Genomic DNA, 26,311 nt, shown 5'->3' on the forward strand with positions numbered 1-26,311 from the left:
TTTAACCCAAACCGGTAATGTCCAAAGCTAAAATATGTTTACCACTGGCAGAGCATTTTGGCAAATTTTTCTTGGACGCTCCCCACATAATCAGCTGTGCTGCTCATCCCACAAATGCATGATCCTTACAAATTGGACATCATTGCGAAGGTAAATAAACAGGCTTTCCAACGATGTAAAATACAATGACCATTAGCATTGTAACAACAGAGAAATAATCCACCAAACACAAGTTTCCGAACTTTGTTTTTCCAGTATATATACTCCATTTCATCTTATTTTATCAAGTGTTAAATCTTATTTTCCCTGTTTTAAATGTTCATTCTCCTTCATTGTAAAACACTTTGTGCTGTAATTCTTGTATAAAAGGTGCTATACAAATAATGTTTTTTCTTGTTTTCATTCCTCAGTATTAAATGACTACAACAGTTTATTATCTCTACGATAACAGTAGGCACACAACAACAATACAGAGCAAACAGTAGACACTCATTCCTCTAACAACCATTGTTCTGTCTCCTGTACATAAACCTGTCTGACAGACGACCTTCAGTTTGTGTGTCAGTTTGTGTTTAGTCTGTAGGAGGAGCTAAGAGCGCAGACCGGCTACTGAACACTATGCAACAGTCTCTTACTGTCTACCCTCCACTCACCCTGCAGAAAGGATATACAGTAAGACTACTAGTTAATGTGCAGTCAGCATTCAAAGGTAAGACAAATCACTTTTTTTAATATTGAAAAATTCCTAATTTGTGTTGATTTATTTGAGAAATGGGAAGTTCCTGGATTACATATTCTAGTATTGTGCATGCTTTAGTGTTTCCCCCATAAATGAATCCTTTTGAGTGTAGAAAAACCTCTGAAATAAAATGTAAATCAGCTTTAACTGGACATTTCTGTGTTTGTATCATTATTTTCTGCATCAGTGTTTGTTTGGCTTGTTAAGTGACCTTTGTATTATTATATACTGTATGTGTTCAGCACTTGGTAATGGTTTTCAGATGATGAAGAGACAAAGTTGAGCACATTTAATGTGTCCGTTAGTGAGCTGGCACACTGAAGCTGGAGTCTAATCCTTCTGTCTGTGCAGGTGACGAGACAAAGTGTCAGGTTTATTTGGGCTTCTCAGATTTACCGTGTAAATGCTTTAGCTCACACACAAATAACCAGCCAGGGGATAAACTGTTAAACTGTATATATTTAATCATCCCCATTTGGACGGCTTTTATTTCTCTCTAGGGGAGGTGGTCTATGATTTCAAAGCGGATTTATGAAAGTTTATTCATGATGGACATCAGAGATAATATCCTCTGGAAGTAACTTTGAAAGCTCTTATATCAATGATCCACATTTCTCTTCTATATATCTGCTGTATATCTACAGTTGGCGATGCTGCATGGCTGCATCCCTGGTGTTCAGACTACATGACAGAGGACCAGAGGTGGTGAGGGAGGTGCTTCTGGAGCGAGGATGGGAGGAATATGACGGAGACGAACGGGAGGAGGAAGACTGGAACCTGTACTGGCGGGGCTCTACGTTTCGCAACTCAGAATATCACAACCTGTTGCCATGGCAGCGCCTCAACCACCATCCCAAAACTGTTGGCATCACACGCAAGGTGAAGACGGTCTGACATGTTGTGTTTACTTTGTGTGTTAAGAGAAATGCAGAGAGGTTTTTGTGTTGTCCGATATAGACTACAGAATCATTCATGTGTTTCAACACATTCTCATCCCAACTCGTCACATACTGGCGCTTTGTCCGACCCCTCAGCGCCACTTTTTGGTCGCAGAAAACACGTGTTTAACGTTGTGAATTAAATAAAAACACTTGCTTAGGATTAGGCAACAAAAGCACTTATTTAGGTTTAGAAAAAAACAACATAGTTTGGCTTGTGAAAATGTGACTGGACGTTTTGAACACGGGACACAAACGATCAGCTGATTGTAAAGTGAAAGCGTAACGTAACGCAGGGGACACAAACAGCGGTCTCCTGGATGAAAGCCTAGTGTTTGTTGAGGTGTGCCAAGACTTTCAAAAAGGATATATCATAGAGGAAGTATTGCCAAAGGAAGAATCTGTTTTACAAATATACTATAGAAATAATGCAATTTGTTTTTGCATTAATCTAAATTGAAACTTAATCTGAGGGCTGTAAATGTCTTGTCATCGGTCCAATGAAACTGTGCATTTGCAACATCTTTCCTTGGAAGGGAAGTGGCCCTATGCATCAAAGTATGGCGCTCTACGTGGCCTCAAATAGTTAAGGTTAGGATAGGTCATCGGGCAGCGAGTCTTGGGAGAGTTTTTGCAGATCTCAGATCACATTTCGCAATTTGCGAATTCCTTTCTAGACACAACCTGGTTGCCTAAATCTAACTTCCTGTGAAAATGTAAGTTTATTTTGAAAGGACACTATGCATGTAATGAGCGTATATTGACACGCTGTCCTAGACATGTCCAAAAGTAAAGCAAGAGGGGTGCCTAGTGCGTCGGTCTCCGATGCCGAGGGGCACTGACTAATATACTGTATATAACCAATATATTTGACGAGTTGGGAGTGAGAATGTGTTGCAGCACCAGTTTGAAATAGGGCCTTTGCCAAGAATACCAAACCAAAAAAGTTTCCAAACAGAAATCATAATCAAAGAATGATTTGTGATTGTTTTGGAAGGACTACTTGGCACGCAACCTGAGGAGAATGAGAGCCACGTTCGGTTCATCTCTCTACGACTTCAGTCCTACCGCCTTTATCCTCCCAAACGACTACACCCGCTTCCTGTCTGAATACAACAAACTGCGTCTGATCAGAGGGCCGTCGGTCTACTGGATATGTAAGCCTGTGGATCTCTCCAGAGGCAGAGGGATCTTCATCTTTGAGGATATCAAGGACATGGTCTACGACTGCTCTGTGATCGTACAGAGGTACATCAGCAACCCTCTGCTGATCTCCGGCTACAAGTTTGACCTGAGGATCTACGCGTGTGTGAAGAGCTTTCACCCACTGACTGTTTACATCCATCAAGAAGGACTGGTGCGTTTCGCCACCGAGAAGTACAATCTGTCGTCTCTGCATAACCTGTACGCTCACCTCACCAACACCAGCATCAATAAGTTCGGTCCCTTCTACAAGACCGAAAAAGAGAGAGTGGGCCAAGGATGCAAGTGGACCATGAGCAAGTTCAGGCATTTTCTCCACAGCCAAGACATCAACGAGCTTCTCTTGTGGCAGAGGATCAACAACATCGTCACGCTGACCCTCCTCACCATCGCTCCCTCCGTCCCCTCCTGTCCCAACTGTGTGGAGCTGTTTGGCTTTGACATCCTGATTGACGTCATGTTTAGACCTTGGCTGCTGGAGGTCAACTACAGCCCTGCGTTGACTCTGGACTGCCAGGCAGATATCACAGTGAAGAAAGGACTCATTAGCGATCTGATTGATTTGATGAACTATACAATGATTGACAGTTTGAGAGAGAGGGCTTATCAGAGACAAGGGTACAAGCAGCCTTGTTTCCATTCAATACCGCCTGTGCTCACCAAGTTTAAAGAAACCAAGTTTAAGAAGCGAAGGAGCGGTAGCCAGTCCACACAGATGCTCCCTCTGATAACAAGTCATCGCCCACCTGAAAAGATGAACCAAAGACAGTCCAGACATGCTTTTGTAGCGGACTACCAAAGGCACCTTCCCCCTGTTGACCTAAATAAGATATATGCATACAAGAGCAGAATAGTTAACACCAAAACCCACAACGACAAGACCCTGAACCTGATCCTCGGCCCACATTCAAAGACAAACGTGTCAGTGGTAAACAGACAGACGTGTCCAGCTCTCGCACCGTGGCTGATGGACAACAGGGGTCTTCACGTGTCTGAGGTTACAAACCGTGACGACGCTGAAACAGAAGCTGGGCTGGAGCTCTCTGGAGAGACAGACGTTTCCTCTTCGATACCTGATATCCCACACAGGGGGCTGGGATTCAGACATTCAAAGCTCCCGAACATTTGCAGGTTAATACAGTACTGCTGTGCTTTCTATATGCATGTAAAAAAACAAACACAATGCATTGTCTTTGTAGAAAATGTAGGTGTAATGCTGTTTGAATGCAGAATTTATCAACACTGGTCTACAGGGAAGATCTTTCCATAAATTCTAAAAGATAGTTCAGGTGGTTTGAAGTCTGGTTGTATGAGATACTTATCCATAGTCAGTGTATTACCTACAGTAGATGATGGTCTGCACGCTTCCAGTTGGGAGAGACAGACAGGAGCACCAGCACGGTAGCAAAGCAATACAATGCTGTGGACGGGGGCAGCAGCAAAACATATTTTAGACACTGACAAGAATCTATCAGTGTAAGTGTACTCTGGTGGTTTATCTTGAGACAGCTATACAGCCGTGTGCATGCTGACAGCCATTTATTATAGGTAATACACTGACTATGGTTAAGTGTCTCATACAACCCCACTTCAAAACACCCAAACTATCCCTTTAAGAGACATTTCAATCAAGTATGCATCTCCAACTCCAACCCTTCATATAGCATAACAAACAAATGTTGTGATTGTTGATTCACAGTGGGAGTCACAGACCAGTAAGGATGGAGAGGACCACAGCACTGAACGGACAACACGTCCCTCCGCTCAGAGTTGGAGACTTCATACGGACATTCCCCTTTAACACAGCCACTCTGAGGGCCTCGCAGCATCAACTGGATGTTAAAATGGTCATACAGGAGCTTCACAAGCTCACTGCTCAGCTGGCTTCATCAGGCAAGAAGTTGAAGAGAGAGGAGGAGGAGGAGGTGAAGAAGGAGATAGATGGTGACTTTGATTCACTGTTGTGGGGGCCAAAGGATCCTCCATTGCTCAGTCAGTGCTTTAAACCCACTTAAAGTGGCGTTCCTTTTTTTTTTTTTTTTACTTTCTGGATTTATTGCTAAGCCCTGACGTCACAGCAAAGCCGACGTGGCGTGGCACAAGCCATTGGAAATACAGCAGCATGTGGAAAAGTGTCAGAGTTATATTGAATCATTGAAGTGTGATATCGCTTGTCAGACAGTTTTTTAATTAAATAGTAAATAAATTGTCAGTAATGAATTATTTGCTACATGAGGGTAAAATATAAAGTTAAATCAACAATGTGAGAACATCTCTAATCTAATAAAAGTATTTCCTCCCAACACTACATCACTCTCTGTCTCACACATTCATCTAAGATGTGAGATGGTAACTTCCTTCTCCTTGATGCGTGCTCTGCCTGATGCGTACTTGGTTTCCTGTCGTCTGTTGGGGTAGATGGTTTTGACCGTCCCATCAGGATACTCCCTCCTCTTGTACTGGGAAGTGTGGAGTTCTCTCTGACCGTTGGGGAAATCGATCACCTTCTCACCGGACCTGGAAGAGACGATGATCCAGAAAGCAAAATGAACTTTGATTACAGTACAATGTTTTCATAAATATCACAACATTTTAGCATGTGCTTTTTAATACTTCAGTAAATAAATAACGTTAAAACATTGATATTGATTGATGATAATGTTCATTTACTGAAAGGGACACACGGAGAGGGAGAGACATGAGACAAACTACTGCATAGATACTGCCTGAGGTGAAAGGGAGAGGTTCTTATTGGTGCTCTAAAACAACAGGAAGTTAGTTATTGTAGTTTGACCTGTTGATTTGGTTTGCTCACCAACAACGTTCTCAGACATGATACACGTTTTTAGATTCAGTGTGACTTACATTTTCCGAGGATATATTATCTCTGATGTTCATTGTGAATAAGCGTACATAAATCCAAAAGAAACTCAAGAACTTGCCAGATAATCCTCATGTTTTCTTGATTTTTTTAACGTACAAAACACACAATTAATATGCTCTCTTCAAAGCCACAAGACTCCATTGACAGCAACAGTAATTTTACCTCGCTGATCATTGTAAAACGCAGACAGAAACAAAATAAAACTCATCAAAACCGTCTTGATCAGTCTTTCCACTGTTGCAACAATAACCAACTCTGTTTGCTTTCTGCTGAAACTTGGCATTAGTAGTTTGAAGTATGTATTATTTCAACCTGCTTAGAACTATTGTTAGGAAGTTAAGAGGCTATGTCAATCCTGTATGCACAAAAATAACACTGCTTTGCAAGCGCACAAAATAAATTGTTGCACGCGCTTCCACATGCGCCAAAAGAGGTGGAATGGCACTAGCTAAAATCTTGCCTAGGGCACCAAATTGGTTGGAGCCATATCTGGTGTAAAATGATGCACAAGACAGAGACTTGGGTCTGAATATTTCACACTCAGACAACAGAACATGACACTGTAAGATAGTGTAGATAAGATGATTTTTCCATCCCCTCAATCAAATGTTAAGGGTTTGATATCAGTGTCTGTCCTGGTTACCTCATGGTGTCATTTATTTATGAGGGTCCCTGTTAGCTGCCACTTTAATGAAAGCCGCAAGTCTGTCTGACCCTGAAGACAACCTGAAGCTGATCCTGAAATAGAGCAGAGACTCCAGTCTTACGGTGAGAGGAGAACGATGGTGCCGTCAGGGAAGATCGTCCTCTCGCTGCCGTCAGACTCCAAATACTTGATGGTCTGGTCTGGAAATAAGATCTCTCTGTTTCCCCCGGGGTGTCGCGTCTCTGTTACAGAAGGACACATGTTATAAATGAAAGACTATGAGCTGTAGTCATACACAGGACTGGCAGGTCTGGCAAATTTTGCCATTTTCTGTTAGATATGTTAATTAACAGTAATAAAATAGGTTTAAAATGATACTTTCTGTTGTCAGTTTGTCAATAAATCATAAAAAAATGTAAATGTAAATCAACTTTTATTGTAAAACGTTGTACTTAGCACAGCACACAGTGAAATTAAGCCTCTACATTTAACCCATCCTAGTATTAGGAGCAGTAGGCAGCTACTATACAGCTACCCAAGGAGCAGTTTGGGGGTCAGGTGCCAGTATCTCATTGTTTTTGTTTACTTTTGTTTTAATCTCTTACCAATCTGCTTGTTGGGGAAGTGAAGGACCTCCAGACCACTCGGGTGAATGGTATGAGTTGTCTGTGAACCAGCATAGTAATACACCTGTAAAACACATTAGCATGATCTTAGTGGTCCAAATGAAAAAAAAAACGTCATTGACAAGTTTGATCGGGTCGATGCAGCACAAAAATACAGCTATGAAAACAAAAAAAGGATCTCACTGATTATTACAGCATCTGAAGCTTAATAAGTTTTTAAACATACATAAAGGTAACAAAGGCGGCCACAGAGCTCACCACTTTCCCATCTTCTAAAATGTGTTTGACATCTCCGTTGAAGAATGTGACTGTTTTCGTTTTCTGGTCTGCAGAAATGACTTTGCTCGTCACCAGGCTGCACCCGTTAGAGAGAAGCTGCTCCATCTGGGGAGATAAAGAAATCTTCATCAGTATAAAATTGTCAACATGGTGGTTAAGTGTCATTCAGTTTTCGATTTAAAGATTTTGGTGATTTAGACTCATTTCTACAAGATGCTTTAGCAGGTAACTGTGTGGGTGATTGTTCATTTTGGAATTACTATGAAGACAATGTACATCTTTAATAGGGCAATTAGGTTTATTATGATTATTTATATGAAATATAATCCTTATTAGCCCTGAAAGAGCTTGAATCCTTGATTTATTTAAATTTCATTACAGTTTTTTCATAGTTTACAGTTCTTTTAGTAACCCTTTAAGTTGTGAAGATAAAATCAAGTCTGAGCAGTGACAGAACTGGCACATGTATCGACTTGCACTTCATAAACATGTAATGAGGTCAGTCAGTGCTCTGACACCATCTTTTGTCCATCCTCATAAATTATTGCCAGGGTGCTTAAAGACCACTTAACAGTGTACTATATAGTAGAATCATTTGATACCAACAGGATTTACACAGCAGTCAAATTAAATGGAACAATGGGCCGGCAGCTTTTAGTGTTTGAGGACAACATTTACCTGAATGTAGATATTTGTTATTAACAGAAAATGTTACCAAACAAGTCTGTGTGAGGAGCGTTATTTTATTAAATTTTTTTTAAATTTTTGTTGTCAGTTTGACAAACAGGTGACACATTAGAAAGACAAAGGTGTAATGAAATATACAGACATTATAAAATAGCCGTTTCATAATTTTTGTTAGTGGGAGTATTCTAACAGTTTGTGTGCATGTATGAAAGTGTGTAAAAAATATTCATCATATATTAATAACTGTGACCAGAGAAATAAATGAATAAATGAATATATAAAAAATTCAATAAAAAAATAAAAAATAGGTAAATAAATGGTAATAATAATAATGTTGATAAGTTCAATAACTACCTAAATAATAATTATAAAATAATTAAATAATAATAGTAATATTAATACAAAATTATACTGCTACTACTACTAATAATAAAAGTAATAATAGTAAAGTAAAAAATAAATAGGTAAATTAATCAATTAATAGTAAGGGGTTCGGTGAGGGCTAACAGAGTCATCTTTTCTTTCTTTCTTCCTTTTGTCTTCTTGTATTTAGTTTTCTTATCTTTTTCTCACGGGTGTCATTGCCTTGGGCCACACGTTTAGGAGGGAGTAGGTCCATTATGAGTGAGTTTGTTATTTTTTTTTTCTTTCTAGTTTTTCTGTTGTTTGAGGGGACCCAGCCCTCACCGATGACAACCCCATGGCAACTGTGCGAGGAAGGTTATTGCAGATATTTCTGTGTCTGCTTTCGTGAAACTATAGCATACCTAAAGGCACCACAATTCAGGGTAAAATAAGACTGACAAACTACTAATAAGGATAAAATAGGGGAGATTACATATTGTTATGATATGATTTGTGACCTGAAGAGAAGAAGACCATACAGTATATTACCTCTGTCTGTCCCTCCTGGTGTTCAGTGTGTGTTTGTGCAGTATATCGGCCGGCCACTAGGCAGCACTGCGGCGTAACTGTTAGTGTCTTCCTCAGCTCAGAGTTTTCTCTGATCAGCTCCTCCAGCTGGCGTCGAACTACAGACCAATCATTCTCTCTCTGCTTCAACTGCTGCTCAAGGGCCTCCATCTGCAGCCTGAGGGCCTGCACACACACACACACACACACACACACACACACACACACACACACATACAAATTGGCTCTGTATGTGAGTCATGTGTTGACTTGACGAAGTGGGAGTATGTAATGAGTTTGTAAATGTTTGCACAGGTTTACGCCATGCTGTGTTTAACAACTCTGCATCACACCTGATGACGAGAGTGTCCTACAGGAATAAGGAAACAACTTCCAGGGAATTTCAGTCAAAATGAAAGTGATACCTACAGCATGACGCGTTATCTCAAAACCGTCCAGGTGATGACAAACTGAAGTTCCCCGAATTACTTAGTTTTTAATTTTTTAGCACGTCATAGTGCAACACTTGTCTGCCACTAAGTTTGGGGTCAAAATGCAAAATTACAGAATTATATTATATCATACATTTTTTAACACGGCAAATAATTAAATTTTCAACATTTACAGCTGGAACATATTGGAGGAAATATGTTATATACATACTGTATATAATGTCCAAGCCCTGCTGTTTATTGACCTCATATGAAAATACTTTGATTACATTTTGTTGAATCACGTTATTGTCTAATGAAAAATTAAACACACAATTCATAGTACCGATATCCCGTAACGCTGCTGTTTTAGAAAAGATCCTCAAAATGTTATAGCGACAATTTCATCAGTTTTACTAACTCACTTCATGTCATGAGAGTGAAAATATATGTTGAATTGATTCAGTCACAATTATTGAGACATTGTTCTTTTTGTTGAAACTGCTTTATAGGCCTTTCATACAGTACGCGGTTTGCACTGTGGTCGCCGCTGGGTTCAGCGAAACCGTAAGGTCAGTGGTTCAATCCCCGGCTCCTCCAGTCACATTTTCGAAGTATCCTTGAGCAAGATACTTAACCCCCTAAATTGCTCCTGAAGGCTGTGCCATCAGTGTGTGAATGAGTATTGAGATTAGTTCCTCATGGGCAGGTTGACATGTAGTGTAAAGCGCTTTGAGTTGTCGGACGACTAGAAAGGCGCTATATAAATGCAGCCCATTTACCATTTATGGCGGTATTTGACGAGTTGGGATTGAGAACGGGTTGGGATGAGCGTTTCTTGAGAAAGCTGCAAGCAGCAATACCGGAGGCCAAGCATTCAGCCCGTTCCGATCGGGCTCGCTTTCTAGAGCACTGCATTAGTTGATTTAAATTGGGTTGACAAAATAATAGACACACCTGTCAGTAACACACAGTACAGTTCAACAGCACCACAAACTGCAGCCTCCAAAATATCAAATCAACAAAAGCTGAACACTATAACCTTTGTGGAGGGAGGATATATTGCAGGATCGTTGAATTAGTTTTAGCTAGGTGTACCTAATAAACTGGCAACAGAGTGTTTATATAGGGGTCTAGTATGGCTATGCTGAGATATGACCTTCTTTTTTGGGGTAAATTGGAATGATTTTTAGGAAACAGAAACGTGGACGTGCTGATTATCTGAGAGGACGAGTTCTACATCTTCCTGGTCTGCCAGGAATAAAAGCTGACTCCGTCTTTTCCCAAGAACTCATGATATCAAATTATATGAACAATCTATTACCAGCAGTTGTTGAAATGTAATCCTAAAATATAGAACATTATATAATGTAGAAGAGGAGATAACACTTGGCAACCCTCTACACAAAAACAATGTTTGCACAGCACTCTGCTGGTATGTTTCTTTGGCAGTCAAATAAGAGCTGCTGTTACCACACCTCCTGACATTAACTTTCAAACGAGGCAATGATAATCATTTCCAGTCTGACGAGCGTGTGAAGGAAATCAGATGAAAGACATGCAGCAACTTGCCTAGGTCTGTCTCAAAAACACAAAGTTAATGAATAGGAAAATACGTGCTTGCAGGCATTCGCCAGAGTGTGAATCATCAAAATTCAATTTACATGAAAACACCATTTTAGTTTTCCGGGTAGCTTCAGAATTAGCCAGACAAATTACAGGTACAGTAATTTCCCAGCAGCACCCTGCTTCACATTCATGACACCATCTACAACAACAACACAATCTATTGTCGTCCAGTAGAGGGTTTCACATTCACTTCAGATTCTTTGTCCTTGCATTGAAAGGTTGAAGTGGTGCATGAAAGCATTGTTGAAGTTCTGGTATTAAAGAGCTTGTTATCTACTTAATGCAATCGCACAATGCAACACTGGTGGTACCAGTTCTGCAACACACTGCAGCAACAATAGGTGTGGGTGGCATTCATGGCTTAAGGGAATACTGGAACAAGCTTTTCAGAAATGCAGGATAGTAAATTATTATCGAGGCATGGCTCTGACACAGGTTAGTGTGATTTCACGAGGAAGCAGCTCACGTCCTTCGTGTCTATGAGGAGCAATCAAATGTGTCAACGCAGCTTGGTGGGAGAGGTGGTGTTGTGAAACAGGCCAATGATGTCATGAGAAAAGCTAGTTTGTTAAGCAACACTGCAGCATAATAGCTGCCAAATCAAGTATAATATATCTGTGTTGCTACAGCCTGATAGAACTACAGAGTTGGAGGTGGATAGCACTGAGTGGAACTGATCCTATTGTTTAATCAAATCCAATTATTGCTCCGATCAGATATTTTGTTTGGCTGTTCACATTATTTTTTAAATGTGGCCAATATCAGATTCCAGTGTGAACTGGTCCCGATTATGAACACACGTCTCCCGCAGCGCGCTGTTGTACGGATTTGTTGTTCACACTGTATCATAATCAACCCCGGGACAGTGGGGCACCATCAGTCTCAAGCCCTGACAGTATCTGCGGTAATATAGAAAAACGAGTGCCAAAACCAGTTTCCAGAATTCTGGCGTCGGTTTGATACCGAATTATCGTTTCTCCTGAGATCTCTAGTGGTGGGATCGTGACGTGAATGGCTTCACTAAAACAGATTTCATCCACAATTCCAGGATGTCAACTACATCTGTCAGCGCCTCGCCGCAAGACTCTCACGGCAAGACTCTCAGCTCAGGCAACACATCTCTCTGAGAAAGCGCTTAGGAGCTGGGTTGTATTAGCTGGCAACAGGGACGGGTTACTGAGTGACTCCCACCAGCGCAGAATTGTGAAGAATGTCAATTTATTGTGACGTGAATGCCGATATGACTGCTCAGACTGAGGTCGCATTGCAAAAAATCTGACCTGTACCTGATTTAGGACCACATGAGTCAGGATTGAAAATATCAGATTCCATGTGATTTGAGCCGTTCACACTGTTATGAAAAAAATCTGATTTGGGTCACTTTTGCCTGCAGTGTGAACGTAGCCCAAGCCACATTTCCTCCCACCAAAAACTGACCTTGACTTCGTTGGTTTCCAGTTTGTGCAGACTGTGTTGATTTCTCGTGTCCTGGCTCTCTTCTCTGTCAGAGAGGATGTTATCTCCTTTGCAGCTCGTCTTCAGCTCCTCGTTCCGATCCACTCTCTCTCTGCATATAAACAGAGCAACTTAAGAAATGATGCAAAATATTATAAATAATAATAAAACAAGACAAACAGTTTATCATGTTCACCATCTTAGTTTAGCGTGTCAGCATGATACCATTTGCTTATTTGCACTGAACACAAAGTAGGGCTGCCCCTTCTTAGTCAATTAGTCGGTTGTTTTGGTTTTAGTCGACTGAGATTTCTTTAGTTGATTAGTCGTTTTTTATGCTTTTTTCATGCCGAATGGCTTATTTCCAATAAACTTATGAGCACAGCTGGTAAACACAAGATTGAAAGTGGTGCTTTTGTGTGATTGTTTGTGGAGAAACTAGTGTTAGTCGACTAAGAATGTCTTTGGTCGAGGACAGTCCTAACACAGCAAGCATTGCTGAGACTGATGGGAATATTAGTTTTGCAGGTATTTTAAGTATTGGACAAATTAAACATTTGACCTGATGATGGCGCTGGGTAAAAAGTTAGGGGATCAACAAAGTTATTGCAACTCATTCTGAGGCAACATGAATGCCTTCAAGGATATCAATCTAATAGTTAAACAAGGTCTTTAAAGGAAACGTTCTTCCTCCATTACTGCTCTCATTATGATCTTGTAAAACTGTTTTGTGTTGTTGATACTATAACAATGAATTAAGCTGATTGGAAAAGGCCAACATGTAGAGCAGTGGCATTTTGTTGTTTGATTTGTACATCATTTTGTGTGCGTGCATGCGTTCTGTAGAGGGAGAGAAAAGATATGATGATAAACCAGAAAGGAAGTGTAAGCCAAATTAAGATTATTGGAAATAGGCCAACATGTATAGCAGTGGCATTTTGTTGTTTAGATTTGCACATCATTTCGTGTGCGTGCGATCTGTAGAGGGAGAGAAAAGATATGATGATAAACCAGAAAGGAAGTGTACACCAAATTAAGATTATTGGAAATAGGCCAACATGTATAGCAGTGGCATTTTGTTGTTTAGATTTGCACATCATTTCGTGTGCGTGCGATCTGTAGAGGGAGAGAAAAGATATGATGATAAACCAGAAAGGAAGTGTACACCAAATTAAGATTATTGGAAATAGGCCAACATGTATAGCAGTGGCATTTTGTTGTTTAGATTTGCACATCATTTCGTGTGCGTGCGATCTGTAGAGGGAGAGAAAAGATATGATGATAAACCAGAAAGGAAGTGTAAGCCAAATTAAGATTATTGGAAATAGGCCAACATGTATAGCAGTGGCATTTTGTTGTTTAGATTTGCACATCATTTCGTGTGCATGCGATCTGTAGAGGGAGAGAAAAGATATGATGATAAACCAGAAAGGAAGTGTAAGCCAGCATTATGCTCAACTGATAAAACATGACACCAGCCTACAGCACTTCCTGGGCCAATACAGCGATGCTACGGGATGTGGCAGATTGTTGATCATGTGATAGTAGTAGAGTAGTATAGTAGAGTGCTATCAGAATACCACAAGCTGGTTTTACCTGAGAAGTGCCCTTTTTGTTACATCTGGACCATCATCTTTCTTTTCTGGTTTCAGTGAGCGTATCGTCAACACGTTCTGCTGCCCTGAACATGAAGAAATACACAAAAGAGACTTTGAAGAGGCAGAATTATGGAAATTACCTGTATAATTTGAGGCTTTGCATGCTTGAAACAAACATATAAGTGAAGTAATAATAAACAAAACACATGGAGGATGGTGGATTTTGCCTCCTATCACAATTGTAAGATGCAGATTCAATCAAAAATCTCAAAACCAGACCAGAATATATGTTACATTTTTAAATTCTCATTTAAATAAATGTCTGTTAAATCACTATCTATCGCTGAATGAGGTAACACAATGGTGATTGAGCTATTGGCCTACTGATGAAAGCTGTTGTATTTGCAGTATTAGGAACTAGGTGTCTGCCGTGACATTCCCAGGAAAAATCCAACACGTTCTCATTCCAACTCAAACTCAAACAAACTCACGCTTTGTCAGACCCCTCGGCGTCACTTTTGGGTCGCGGTAAACACATGCTTAACGTTGTTAATTAAACAAAAACACTTGCTTAAGTTTAGGCAACAAAATCACTTAGTTAGGTTTAGGAAAAAAACATCATAGTTGGGCTTAAAATGACTAGATTTGTAACGTTAAAGTGACACTTAACGCACGAGACATGAACAGCGTTCTCCTGGATGAAAGCCTTGTGTTTGTTGCACCCATCCACCTCCCCTACCGCCCATCTGCCTGCCCTTAGTGTGTCTCTTTGCTCTTTAAACTACGTCACCACACTCCTGGAGCACTTTCTCTGAGCGTTTACTGTTGCTGCGGATGGGTTTACATTTTAGTTACTTGAAAGCGTTTCCTACAAACACTAAGGGGTGCCTTGAGCTTTGGTATTACACGCCGATGGGCGTGACAGAGCGTTGGTAAGTTGCGCTCTGGGAGTGAGAACGGGCTGGAAAAATCGTCGCTCTCTGGGAAGTAACTATAATAATGAATTAAGCTGATTGAAAAAGGCCAACATGTAGAGCAGTGGCATATTGTTGTTGAGATTTGCACATCATTTCGTGTGCGTGCGATCTGTAGAGGGAGAGAAAAGATATGATGATAAACCAGAAAGGAAGTGTAAGCTGGCATTATGCTCAACTGATAAAACATGACACCAGCCTAAGATCCAGAAACACACCTGCTATTACAGCTAATCGCCATGAGTTCTGCCAAAGAGAACGAAAGGCAGATATTTGAGATTGTAACTTTAAACATATGTCAAAATTACCATTACAATTTAGGGTTTTATCTTCTCTTTTGGAGCTGGAGGAAGAGGACTGCTGCTGAGGCCCTAATCCAGATCCAAGACTCTGGTCCTGTTTCTGGATCCCAGAGATCATCCATCTTTCTTCAACCTCGCTGGCATAATCATCCTCTGAAAGGTTTAAATGGGAATCCTGGAGGCCGAGGCAGGGAGGAGGAGATGGGAGCTTGGGAAACTGGTGACACTGGGAGGGTGGGTTATCTTCATCCTCACTGCCACCACCACCACCAGTAGAGCCTCTCGTAGTGGAATGCGTGGGAAATGTACTGCGTTTCAGAGGTGTTGGGACTTGACTTGCTGCTGCTGTTGTCGTAGCTTGTTTCTGCCCTTTGACCCAGTTTGAGCCTGTGCTGCTTCCTGGTCTTGACTTGTTGCATAGGCAGAGATGAGAATGTGTTTTTGTTTCATCGCAGCATGTGGATAGAGTTTCCATGTTAAAGCTTGAGACTCTCTCCATGTGGTCGTTCTTAAAACTAACAATAACTTCCTGGTTTCTCGTGGCCCGAGGGGACACTCTGTTGTCCGTCAAAGGGGGGGAATTGTTGAAATGTTGCAATAAGTCTGATTCATATGCAGCGCTGGGACGTTTGGGGGTCCAGATATGTGTGTTGTTCTGCTGCAGAGATTGTTCCCATAGACCCTCTGAGGTGACAGCAGACATTTGTCTGTGAGGTGCTATGAATTCAAACTGACCCTTCACCTCGTCTTCATTAACAAGCCTTCCTGCAGTTTCACCCATGTTTTCCATTTCTTGGTGCCTCGCCCTTTTCTCTGTGAAGGTCTTGCTCTCACAGGGTGTCGGCTCAGAGAGTGATTGATTAATTATGCACTCTGTCTCATTCTGTTCTTCCAAATGGGATTTCTCTCTGGACTTTTTCTGTTGTAATTGGCTAACTTTCTCATCTCTGCCTGTTCCTGCAGGAATATCAGTGATGTGTTTTACTTGGAAAAGCAGAGTTTCAGGTTGGGACACGAGAGGAGTGTTGAAGTGAGTTTGTTCTTGGCTGCAGACCTGAGCCTGACCCTGGATCCTTTGGGTCTCCCTCTGGCTGCACTCGGGTGTCTGAGGATTATATGAAGCAGAGCAAAAGTCTCGTAAAGTCCCAAACTCTCGGCTACGCTCGGGCTGAAAGGTCAGAGACTGGAAGGTTTCAAGCTGCGATCCTTCGTCGTTAAAGACCGTAGATGGGGCGGAGGAGCGCCTCTGGATGCCGGAGGTTGACTTCCTGCTGGGAAGCTGCTGGCGGAGGGAAGCCCTCCTCTGAACCTCCTGCTGATCAGTGACCTTTAGATTATTTCTGTCCATCCTGGAAAAGCCCTCACCCTCCTGCAAGAAGTAACGTCTCTCTGTTAACCTCATCATCCCTCTGAGGTTCTGAAAAATAAAGAGTGAATGAGTCACATGCACATGTTCATATTGACATTTAATAGAATGCATTACAGCTGTTTTCTGCATACCCGGGTGACTTTTTATTTGATTGGACGGGTAAAAATGGTTCTCATTAAGAGGGAGTGAAGATAAATTCCACCAGATCTGGCAACCCTTTATCAACCACTTCAATAACACTTTATAAATGGTAAATTGATCTTCTATCATTAGCTTGTATAATATTAAATAATTAGTTTATAAATTATATATTGTATCAAAGCTGATAAGAGACAATAACAATTACATTTTCTGATTAGTGAACTATTTATTGACAGTTTATTGTTATACACTAATATTTTATATTAATTAATCTATATTAAGTATTTGTTAGCGATTACCAAATGATTTGCACACCTTTAAGAAATCATTTGTAAAACATCTACAAACATTACATAGATAGATGGAGCAGAAATCAATTATTAACCTTTGACAAATTATTATTTACCTATCTAAATAATGTTTGTAGATGATTTACAAATGTATTAATCATTTAACAAAGTATTATAATCATCAGTTGCAACTTTTTAATAGCCATCCAAATAATGTTTGTAAAAAACAGTTATTAACTATTAAAAAGGGGTTAGAAATATAAATATCTATCTATGTAATGTTTACAATTTCTTAAAGGTTTACAAATAATTTCATAATCATTAAATTATACACATTCCTTTTTACATTTTTTAATGCATTTCTGCCTTGTTGTGCAAATGAGGGGGCTGTCACTCAGCGTGTGTCATGGGGTCATTCATTTATTTATGATTTCGGCAGGGTCAGTCCTCCATAGTTATGCCACAGTAAACTATAGGCTATATATTATACTATTATGTAATATACCTGCAGCTGCTTTGGCTCAGAGATTTCATGCACTTTCAGCTGCTCCTCTACACACTCCCTGAAGATCAGCGTTGGCGCCCCAACGGAAAAAATAAAAAACACTTAAATTATATTTGGAAATGAAAAACAAATGAAGGGTTAGGGTTAAGATAACAAAGAAGTACCACACATGTTCTGAGTTGTAGGCCAGGCGTCTGAGTACCTGTCTTCAGTGTTAGCAGAGGGCTTGGCTGGGTCCTGGTCTCCATCTCGGTGTACAGTCTGGTCAGTCCCTGTGGTGGTCGGGAAGTGTCTCTGCTCTGCTGTCTCGTCTTTGGATGTATCTGCATCTGAGTGGGAGACAAAGTTGAATATACAGTACATTATGCTGATGGATCAGAAAGGATTGAGTCAGCAGGATAGGACGTGAAGGAAAGCTTTACTGTGTGAACCGCTGGAGGCCAAAAGTATGTGACTGGATGAGTGCCAAACATCTCAGCCCCCTGTGAGATAGTATGGATGACAGTGAGAAAACTCGACACCGCTGTGAGTTGTAGCAGCAGGTACAACTTTACAGTAAGTGTTACTGGGGTCACAGGTTGGCTTGACAATCTGAGAACAGTCGTCTGATTGTTAATCTGTCTGACAGGCCTCTGATGCTGCAAAGCTACACTTCTCAGAGTCCTGCTGGAACTCACAATAAACAAGCCATGATCACGTCCTATTAGTTTAATAATCACTGTTCATTTCAATAACAAAAAAATAAACCTATGAGATATTACATTTTAATTAAAGCTACTGCGAGGAACTTTAATCTTGTGTTGAATTTGGGGGTCCCTGTGGACAAAAGCGGTAGTGTTTCCAAGCACCAGAGTCCCTTTAGAAAACCTCTCATTTTACTACAGCAGAGTCTGACAGTCTGCCCCGCTCAGTCCTGGTTCTGGTATCCCCGTGCCTCCTTTCCCTCCAGCGGGCCCAGCAATACGGCCTGGGCCTCCAGCAGCGTGGTGTCGGTGTTGGCTCCCAGCAGGGACCGGGGCAGGTCATAGTCAAGTCATCACACTGAAACACTGACAGCTGTTGTTGCCTGTTGGGCTGCAGTTTGCCATGTTATGATTTGAGCATATTTTTTATGCTAAATGCAGTACCTGTGACAATATTTGTCATTGTTTTGTGTTGCTAATTGATTTACAAGAATGAAAATATACATATACTTGAATGCAAGGATATTAGCCCACTCCCATGTTGATAAGAGTATTAAATATCTCTCTTTAAGGAACATTTTGAACAGATAAAAAATGTGCGATTAATTTGCGATTACTCGCGATTACCTATGGACAATCATGTGTTTAATCGCGAATAAATATTTTAATTGATTGACAGCCCTAGTAATTTGTGTAAATTGTCGCTATACATCGCTCTTCCAAGTTTCATTTTTCATTGGCAATCAGTCCCAAAAATCTGGCATAGTGCATGAGATGAGTGAAATGACAAAGCGGAAAATGATTCAGCCCAAACTGTCGGGCTTAAATGGAAAATTATATTATTGCTGCCAGTTGTGCCCATGTGGCAACGCAGCGCTGAGTGAGCACGTTTTGATTTCATCACATCAAAAGCTGCGTCCTTCCCATTTATGCAATACACAGTTCACACAAAGAAAAAAACAGTCACTCTGCCTGAAGTAATAGGGAGCAGTGGTGTAAGAAATACACTGTAAAGTCCTGCATTCAAAATCTTACGTAAAAGTACAAAAGTACTCACATCAAAATGTACTTAATGTAGGCATACCAAAAGTCAATCAATTAAAATATTTAATCGCGATTAATTGCGTGATTGTCCACCTCTCCACCTCCTGCCGGAGCTCCGACTGCAGGTCGAAGGCGGCAGCGAAGCCGGATCTGGGTCTGTCTGCGGCGGGCTGTTTGCTGCCTGTAGTCTGAGCTGAAGGAGTTTCTAGTGAACCTATGTCCCGTAAATCACTTTGACTTATTTTGCCAATTGCCGATTTAAATCTGAAAGCACAAAACTAGAGGGGCAATACGACATGGACAGAAACCGCAAGTTTTATTGAATTTAAATGAGACTGAGCTGTGGTTTGCTCAACTCGGAACAACCTACACTCTTTTTAATTATTTCTGTCAAGATCTACATTGAAAAACATGTTACAGTACATAAATTCATCATAATATCCATAGCAAAAATCTCCCATAATAAGAGAGGTAACTGTAAATACATGGCTACTATGTGTGTGTTATATGATATGAAATTGGCCTACTATCAATCCTAGTCATAAAACTAATCCTCCAGGTAGCTAGGAAGTATCACTGTGCTACCGAGGGTATCAGACCAGACTGCTGGGCTTAAATTTTACCGTGATCCACTGCATAGTTGACTGAGTAACCCAAAATACAATTAAATCATTGTCTGAGGAAGAAGCACAGGAGAGGGAGAGGAGGTCAAGGATCAGAAGAGCTACTCATCTAACAAGGTCTAAATTAAATCCAGCATTGTAGTCACTCAGTATAACTCTAAACTACCACATCAAAGCAATAAAGCAGTAAAACCATTCATGACATGAGAGAAATGTGAAAAACAAACAGAATAGACACAGATTTATTATATAGGTACTATAACTGTTGATTGCTTGGACGTTTCATGTATCTAGTCTTGCATAAAGGCGGCTTTTAAATCATGACTCTGGAATGAGGTCACGTCCTCTCCAGGTCTCTAAAACCGGTTTGACTCCTAACGTGCTGTCTGGACTTGCAGCTGAAGTAGAGAAGGAGTTTGAAGCATGCAAAGTCCGAGGCATGCAGAGCTGAGGCCTAGGGTTAACCCCCTTCTCCTTCTCCTCCCTTAGGACTCTACATTCCACGCAAACCTCATTTACTTTCCCTTACATAGTAGAAATCACTAACAGCAGCACTATGTCAATCTCCTCATGCCTACACTATCCATCATCAATTCCCAGGGATCCACATCTGCGTACTCTGAGGAGAATTTATCTTAGTTTTTTTTAGCATCCCGCGGTGGAGACGTACAGCTTTAGGGAACTGAGACGCTCAAAAGCTGTCATTCATGATAAACTGTAAGTCATTCAGTAGCTTCTGGGATTTACTGAACCCTCAGAGTAGCAGAAATGGTTAATTCTCACAGTTTGTGCCAGGAAACGGCAGCACTGTATGCTTTGAATATGAAAATTTTCCATAACATTTTTCTCCCATGATTGGCGGTCTGTCAAAAGTCATATCAGCTGGAGCTATCAGTATCTGACAGAGCTTGTCAGGGCTCAACCTGGCATGCAGATTTTAGAGTTACATCACCAAAGATATTTCACCAAGTTTGAGGTTAGTTTATTGTTAAACCATGTCATGTTTCCTGTTAAGAAACAGAGTTTGTGTTATTTGTATTTTAAAAGTTACAGGCTGGTCTTGGCCCTTATAAGCCACACTGGTCCAACAGTGGAAAGCAGCTGGTGACTCACCTCCTCGGGCTATAAAAGGCGGAGCTACGAGCACGGAGCTGAACTGCAAGGCAAACTCAAAGAAGGCGTCAACCATTTGCTCTGCCCTCTGAGAGAATCACTTCCAGACCTGATACTGACTCTCACAAAACAGGACATTCAAACCTGAATGGAAACACACACGAGGACTGAAAGAAGAATTCAAAACCTAAGAGAGGATTAAAAACTGAAGACATTGAAGAAACTTGTTAGGCATTTTTTTTTTGTGTGTGTGTTTGCTGGGTGAGACTGCAGAGACTTTAAGTGTGAAGGGATTTCCTTGTCAGTTCAGATAAGAACACTTTTGCTCTTTCTAGTTTGTAATTATTTGACTGTTCAAATGGAATTAAACACAACCGATGCACCTGATTTCCACCATAGCGAGGAATGCGACGCCTCAAACGCGGCGCTGTATAAGTTCTATGCAGCTGTCATGATTATAATTTTTATCCTGGCGTTGCCTCTGAATGCATCTGTCCTCCACCTCTTCATATTCAAGCTGAAATTCTGGAAATCCAACAGCAATAACATCTTCCTTTTCAACCTGGTGTTGGCTGACATTCTGCTGCTCATCTGTTTGCCCATAAAGGCATACAACTTCATCCACGGAGAGAGGAGGAATAAAGACGACATAATCTGCAAAGCTATGCTCTTCATGTTGTTTTTAAACCGAGGGGCCAGCATTGCCTTCCTGACGGTGACCTCCATTGATCGATATTTTAATGTGGTGCACCCCGGTCGAAAGAATCTCCTGAGAGCGCTCAAGAAATCTCCTCAGATCTCGATCATCATCTGGGTGCTTCTTCTGCCTCTCACCATTCCCACCATGCTCAAGAACTTTGACTGCTGCAACAGCCTCAGCCAAGAACCTGGTGCCACAAAAGAGGATCTCTTGGTTACGGTAATGTTTCCATGCTGAATGTGTAATTTGTAGGGCTCTAAAAGTTTATGTGATAATAATGCATTAACGCAAATTTGTTTTAACGCTACCAATTTCTTTAACGCATTAACGCACCTTATTTAAGTTGTAGCAGGCTCAGTTTTAAAGCTAGAGTGAAGATACTGACATCACATGAAACTAGAAAAATTAAGGAATCCATTGGCATCAACCACGTCATACTAGCCTCCTTGCGAAGGAGGTTAAATAACACTCCTAAACTTATGCTAAATTTTGTCGAGGAAAAACTGTCATGGCCATTTTCAAAGGGGTCCCTTGACCTCTGACCTCAATGTGTGATATGTGAATGAAAATGGGTTCTATGGGTACCCATGAGTCTCCCCTTTACAGACATGCCCACTTTATGATAATCACATGCAGTTTGGGGCAAGTCATAGTCAAGTCAGCACACTGACACACTGACAGCTGTTGTTGCAATCAATTAATTTGCAATCACTCGCGATTAACCATGGACAATCATGCGATTAATCGCGAATAAATATTTGAATTGATTGACAGCCCTAGTAATTTGTGTAAATTGTCGCTATACATCGCTCTTCCAAGTTTTGTTTTTCATTGGCAGGTTTTCACTGTCAGTCCCAAAAATCTGGTATAGTGCATGAGATGAGTGGAATGACAAAGCGGAAAATGATTCAGCCCAAACTGTTGGGCTTCACTGGAAAATTATATTATTGCTGCCAGTTGTGCCCATGTGGCAACGCAGTGCTGAGTGAGCATGTTTGATGTTATCACATCATCCTTCTCATTTATGCAATACACAGTTCACACAAAGTACAGAATTATTTTGTGAAAACAGTCACTCTGCCTGAAGTAATAGGGAGCAGTGGTGGAAGAAACACACTGTAAAGTCCTGCATTCAAAATCTTACTTCAGTAAAAGTACAAAAGTACTCACATCAAAATGTACTTAATGTAGGCCTACCAAAAGTAAAAGTAGTAATTATGCAGAATAGCCCGTTTCAGAATACTATATATTATATTACTGGATTATAATTATTGATGCATTACGTGTTTGTTTTTTTTTGCTTTGTCATTTCACTCATCTCATGCACTATAGCAGATTTTCAGGACTGTCGCTGAAAACCTGGCAGTAACAAACGAAACTTGGAAGAGCGCTGTATAGCAACAATTTACACAAAATACTAGGGCTGTCAATCAATTAAATGATTTAATCGCGATTAATTGCATGATTGTCCATAGTTGATCGCGATTAATCTCAAATTAATCGCACAATTTTTATCTGTTCAAAATGTACCTAAAAGGGAGATCTGTCAAGTATTTAATACTCTTATCAACATGGGGGTGGGCTAATATCCTTGTATTCAAATATATGTATATTTTTATTCTTGGAAATCAATTAACAACACAAAACAATGACAAATGATGTCCAGAAAACCTCACAGGTACTGCAAAAAATATGCTCAAATCATAACATGGCAAACTGAAACCCAACAGGCAACATCAGCTGTCAGTGTGTCAGTGTGCTGACTTGACTATGACTTTCCCCAAAGTGCATGTGATTATCATAAAGTGGGCATGTCTGTAAAGGGGAGACTCGTGGGTACCCATAGAACCCATTTTCATTCACATATCTTGAGGTCAGTGGTCAAGGGACCCCTTTGAAAATGGCCATGACAGTTTTTCCTCGACAAAATTTAGCATAAGTTTAGGAGTGTTATTTAAACTTCTTCCCGACAAGCAGTTTGTACCAATGGATTCATTGGGTTTTCTAGTTTCATATGATGCCAGTATCTTCACTCTAGCTTCAAAACTGAGCCCGCTACAACCTAAAAAGCGCAAACTGTGTTAATGCGTTACAGACATTAGTAGCGAAATTAAAATGTATTTACATTAACGCGTTATCGTGTTAACTTTGACAGCCGAATATATATACAGTGGTTAAACTGATAACCGGTGCAGTCCCAATATACAATTTTTAGGGACACAATGCACAATCAAGAATGCAAATTTGTTGTTGATGTATATGACAAATAATTTTTTTCTGATTTAAGACTGTGCCGGACAATTTGCGAGAAGCGGTCTTCTTCACCCAGATCCTCATCCCTTTCGTCATCCTGGTCTACTGCACGGTACGCATCGTCAACCGGCTCAGGAGAAAAACAGTCGGGGACAGGACCAAGCTGAGGAGAGCAATGTTTTTGGTGACCGCCGTCATGGTGGTTTTCTCCGTCTGCTTCCTCCCCTGCACCATAGCCAGGGCGGTTCTGCTGATCGCCCGGGTCCGAAAATTGCCTAACGCCAGAGAGGATAGAGCTGCCGCGTTCTTTGATGGCCTCATGGTCCTCTCCTACATGGACTGTCTGCTGGATCCGCTGGTCTACTGCTTCTGTAGCACCAAGTTTAAAAGCATTTATCTCTCCAATTATTTCCCTTTCTTACTGAAAGGCGATCAAGTGCCGGTAGAGAGCTCAACGGGAAACACATCGCAACCTCGACGCAATAATGTCATTCCAAAATCACCAAAACCAGAGGCTGTTTCTATGTGTGATCAAACCTGTACAACCGCTATCTGAGACTGACAATGTGCCCCAAACATGTACTTGCTTTATGAAAGGGGACTCTGAAGGTAAAGTGCGCTATGAGGACAAGACGAGTAGTTATTTAAGTTTATATTGATTCTTAAAGTAATAATCTCAAAGATTTTCATTTAAATAAATGTCTGTTAAGTCAATGGCTATCACCACATGAGGTAACACCATGGTGAATGAGCCTATGGCCCACTGATGAAAACGCTTGCATTTGCAGTAGTATCAACTGAGAGTCTATGGCGACATTCCCGCTAATTCTTGACACTGTTTGGATCTCTGGGAAGTGAGATCCAAAAACACACCTGCAATTATCGCAATAGGTGCCGCCAAAGAGAACAAAATGGATATCTTTGAGATTGTAACTTTAAATAGAAATATATAGACGTACATATGTAAATAGGAAGATCTGGTTCTTCCAAAGTAAGTTATGTGTTCTTCAGCATTGTAGATATACTGTAGTAGTGACTCATCAGGTGAAATAGTCTCCTAATAGTTTAGAATATACTGTATTAATGTTGGTGGATTTCATTTAGTGAAACATGAGGGGTTATTTTTAAGGGGATTGCCCCTGAGCCAAACTATGCACATCTGTTTCTCGGTTTTTCTTGGACAGTGAGTCGTTATGACCTCAAAAAATTCCTTTCAACTCTTAGAGGCGAAAAAAGAAAACAAGCAGGAATCGTATCCGTCAACTCATACCAATCTCACACAACCTTTATCTACAGTTTACACAGTCAAACAAGCATTAGTGTTTACTGCCATCAATTATGGCTCAGAAAATATAAACATGTCACCCGAAAGTGTTTAAATCTTGTCAAATACATTTTCGTGAAGCTGTAAATGGTGAGGAATTCCAAACTAAGGGAACTAAAGAAAGAAGGGGTTTCAAATGTGTGCATGTAACTGACCCCAAAATAGATGCATATTGTGCCACGGTCAGTCCTCTATTACATAAGAGTCAGGGCCTTTCTCAAACCAGCCCCTACACCCTCTCCGCCATATTAAGTGCCATCCCAAACTAATTAGCGGGGAGTCTGCATTGAGTCTGCATCAACTGGGCGCGTGTAACAGCGTTTTGTGTTCGTCATGGAACACGTTACTTACAAAATGCAAGTTCCGTCCGTACGTAAACGGACATTAACAACTGTTACGTTGTATTTAGGAACAAATGCGTAGTCTAGAAAACGGCAGATGTTTTCATTTGATTGTTAAGTGTAGTATATTTAAAGGGACGGTCCCAAAAACCAAGCGGCTCATAAACAGAGTTAAAAATGAGAAGATGTTTGCACAAAAAGAAAAAAAAAAGCATGGGAGTAAGTTTTATTTCTGTATAATGCATATTCTTGTTAATACTGTGAACCTTTGCATAGGGGTGGGAATCACCAGAGGCCCCACGATACGATATTATCAAGATACTTAAGTCACGAGACCATCTTATGGTGATTTTAAACATTTTGCGATAAGATATGTTGCAATTTATTACCTTTTATCCAAATCATGCAGTTTGTCAACATCTGTTTTATCTAATAAGATACAGTTTTCACTAAGTTTTCATTCACATACCTTGAGGTCAGACGTTAAGGGACCGCTATGAAAATGGCCATGCCAGTTTTTCCTCGCCGAAATTTAGCGTAAATTTGTAGCGTTATTTAGCGTTCTTGTCGACAAGCTAACATGACATAGTCGGAAACAATCAATTCCTCCAATTGAGGTTTT

The 26,311-nt window shown here is 40.7% G+C and overlaps 3 protein-coding genes across 6 annotated transcripts in view; 2 read left to right on the forward strand and 1 right to left on the reverse strand.

The window, feature by feature from the left end:
- The first annotated feature begins 415 nt into the window (after positions 1-415).
- ttll2 (tubulin tyrosine ligase-like family, member 2) lies at positions 416-4,931 on the forward strand. Of its 2 annotated transcripts, XM_037751089.1 has the most exons (4): positions 416-709; positions 1,384-1,618; positions 2,675-4,011; positions 4,580-4,931. In XM_037751089.1, the coding sequence occupies exons 2-4, from the start codon at positions 1,397-1,399 to the stop codon at positions 4,893-4,895; spliced, it is 1,875 nt and encodes a 624-aa protein (XP_037607017.1). In that variant the 5' UTR covers positions 416-709; positions 1,384-1,396; the 3' UTR covers positions 4,896-4,931. The 2 variants fall into 2 exon arrangements, with proteins under 2 accessions (XP_037607017.1, XP_037607018.1); XM_037751090.1 differs by lacking the exon at positions 416-709 and having other exon boundaries at positions 1,282-1,618.
- Positions 4,932-5,030: 99 nt separating this feature from the next.
- Positions 5,031-26,311, reverse strand: part of si:ch211-140l13.3 — a 48,184-nt gene continuing 26,903 nt past the window's right edge. Inside the window, exons 6-15 of one of the 3 annotated variants that reach the window (XM_037751086.1) lie at positions 17,811-17,937; positions 17,609-17,666; positions 15,316-16,720; positions 14,026-14,110; positions 12,412-12,541; positions 8,897-9,100; positions 7,295-7,420; positions 7,016-7,100; positions 6,532-6,652; positions 5,031-5,397 (exon numbers count right to left, since the gene is read on the reverse strand). In XM_037751086.1, coding sequence (XP_037607014.1) covers positions 5,211-5,397; positions 6,532-6,652; positions 7,016-7,100; positions 7,295-7,420; positions 8,897-9,100; positions 12,412-12,541; positions 14,026-14,110; positions 15,316-16,720; positions 17,609-17,666; positions 17,811-17,937 — 2,528 coding nt within the window. In that variant the 3' untranslated portion in view covers positions 5,031-5,210. Of the gene's footprint in view, positions 5,398-6,531; positions 6,653-7,015; positions 7,101-7,294; positions 7,421-8,896; positions 9,101-12,411; positions 12,542-14,025; positions 14,111-15,309; positions 16,721-17,608; positions 17,667-17,810; positions 17,938-26,311 lie in introns of all 3 variants that reach the window. The other 2 variants (XM_037751085.1, XM_037751087.1) reach the window with 2 other exon arrangements.
- On the forward strand, positions 20,911-25,989 carry gpr31 (G protein-coupled receptor 31). Its single transcript, XM_037751096.1, has 2 exons — positions 20,911-21,990; positions 24,059-25,989. The coding sequence occupies exons 1-2, from the start codon at positions 21,430-21,432 to the stop codon at positions 24,578-24,580; spliced, it is 1,083 nt and encodes a 360-aa protein (XP_037607024.1). The 5' UTR covers positions 20,911-21,429; the 3' UTR covers positions 24,581-25,989.

The sequence above is a fragment of the Sebastes umbrosus genome, chromosome 18 (genome assembly GCF_015220745.1).
Source record: "Sebastes umbrosus isolate fSebUmb1 chromosome 18, fSebUmb1.pri, whole genome shotgun sequence".
Classification (NCBI taxonomy): domain Eukaryota; kingdom Metazoa; phylum Chordata; class Actinopteri; order Perciformes; family Sebastidae; genus Sebastes; species Sebastes umbrosus.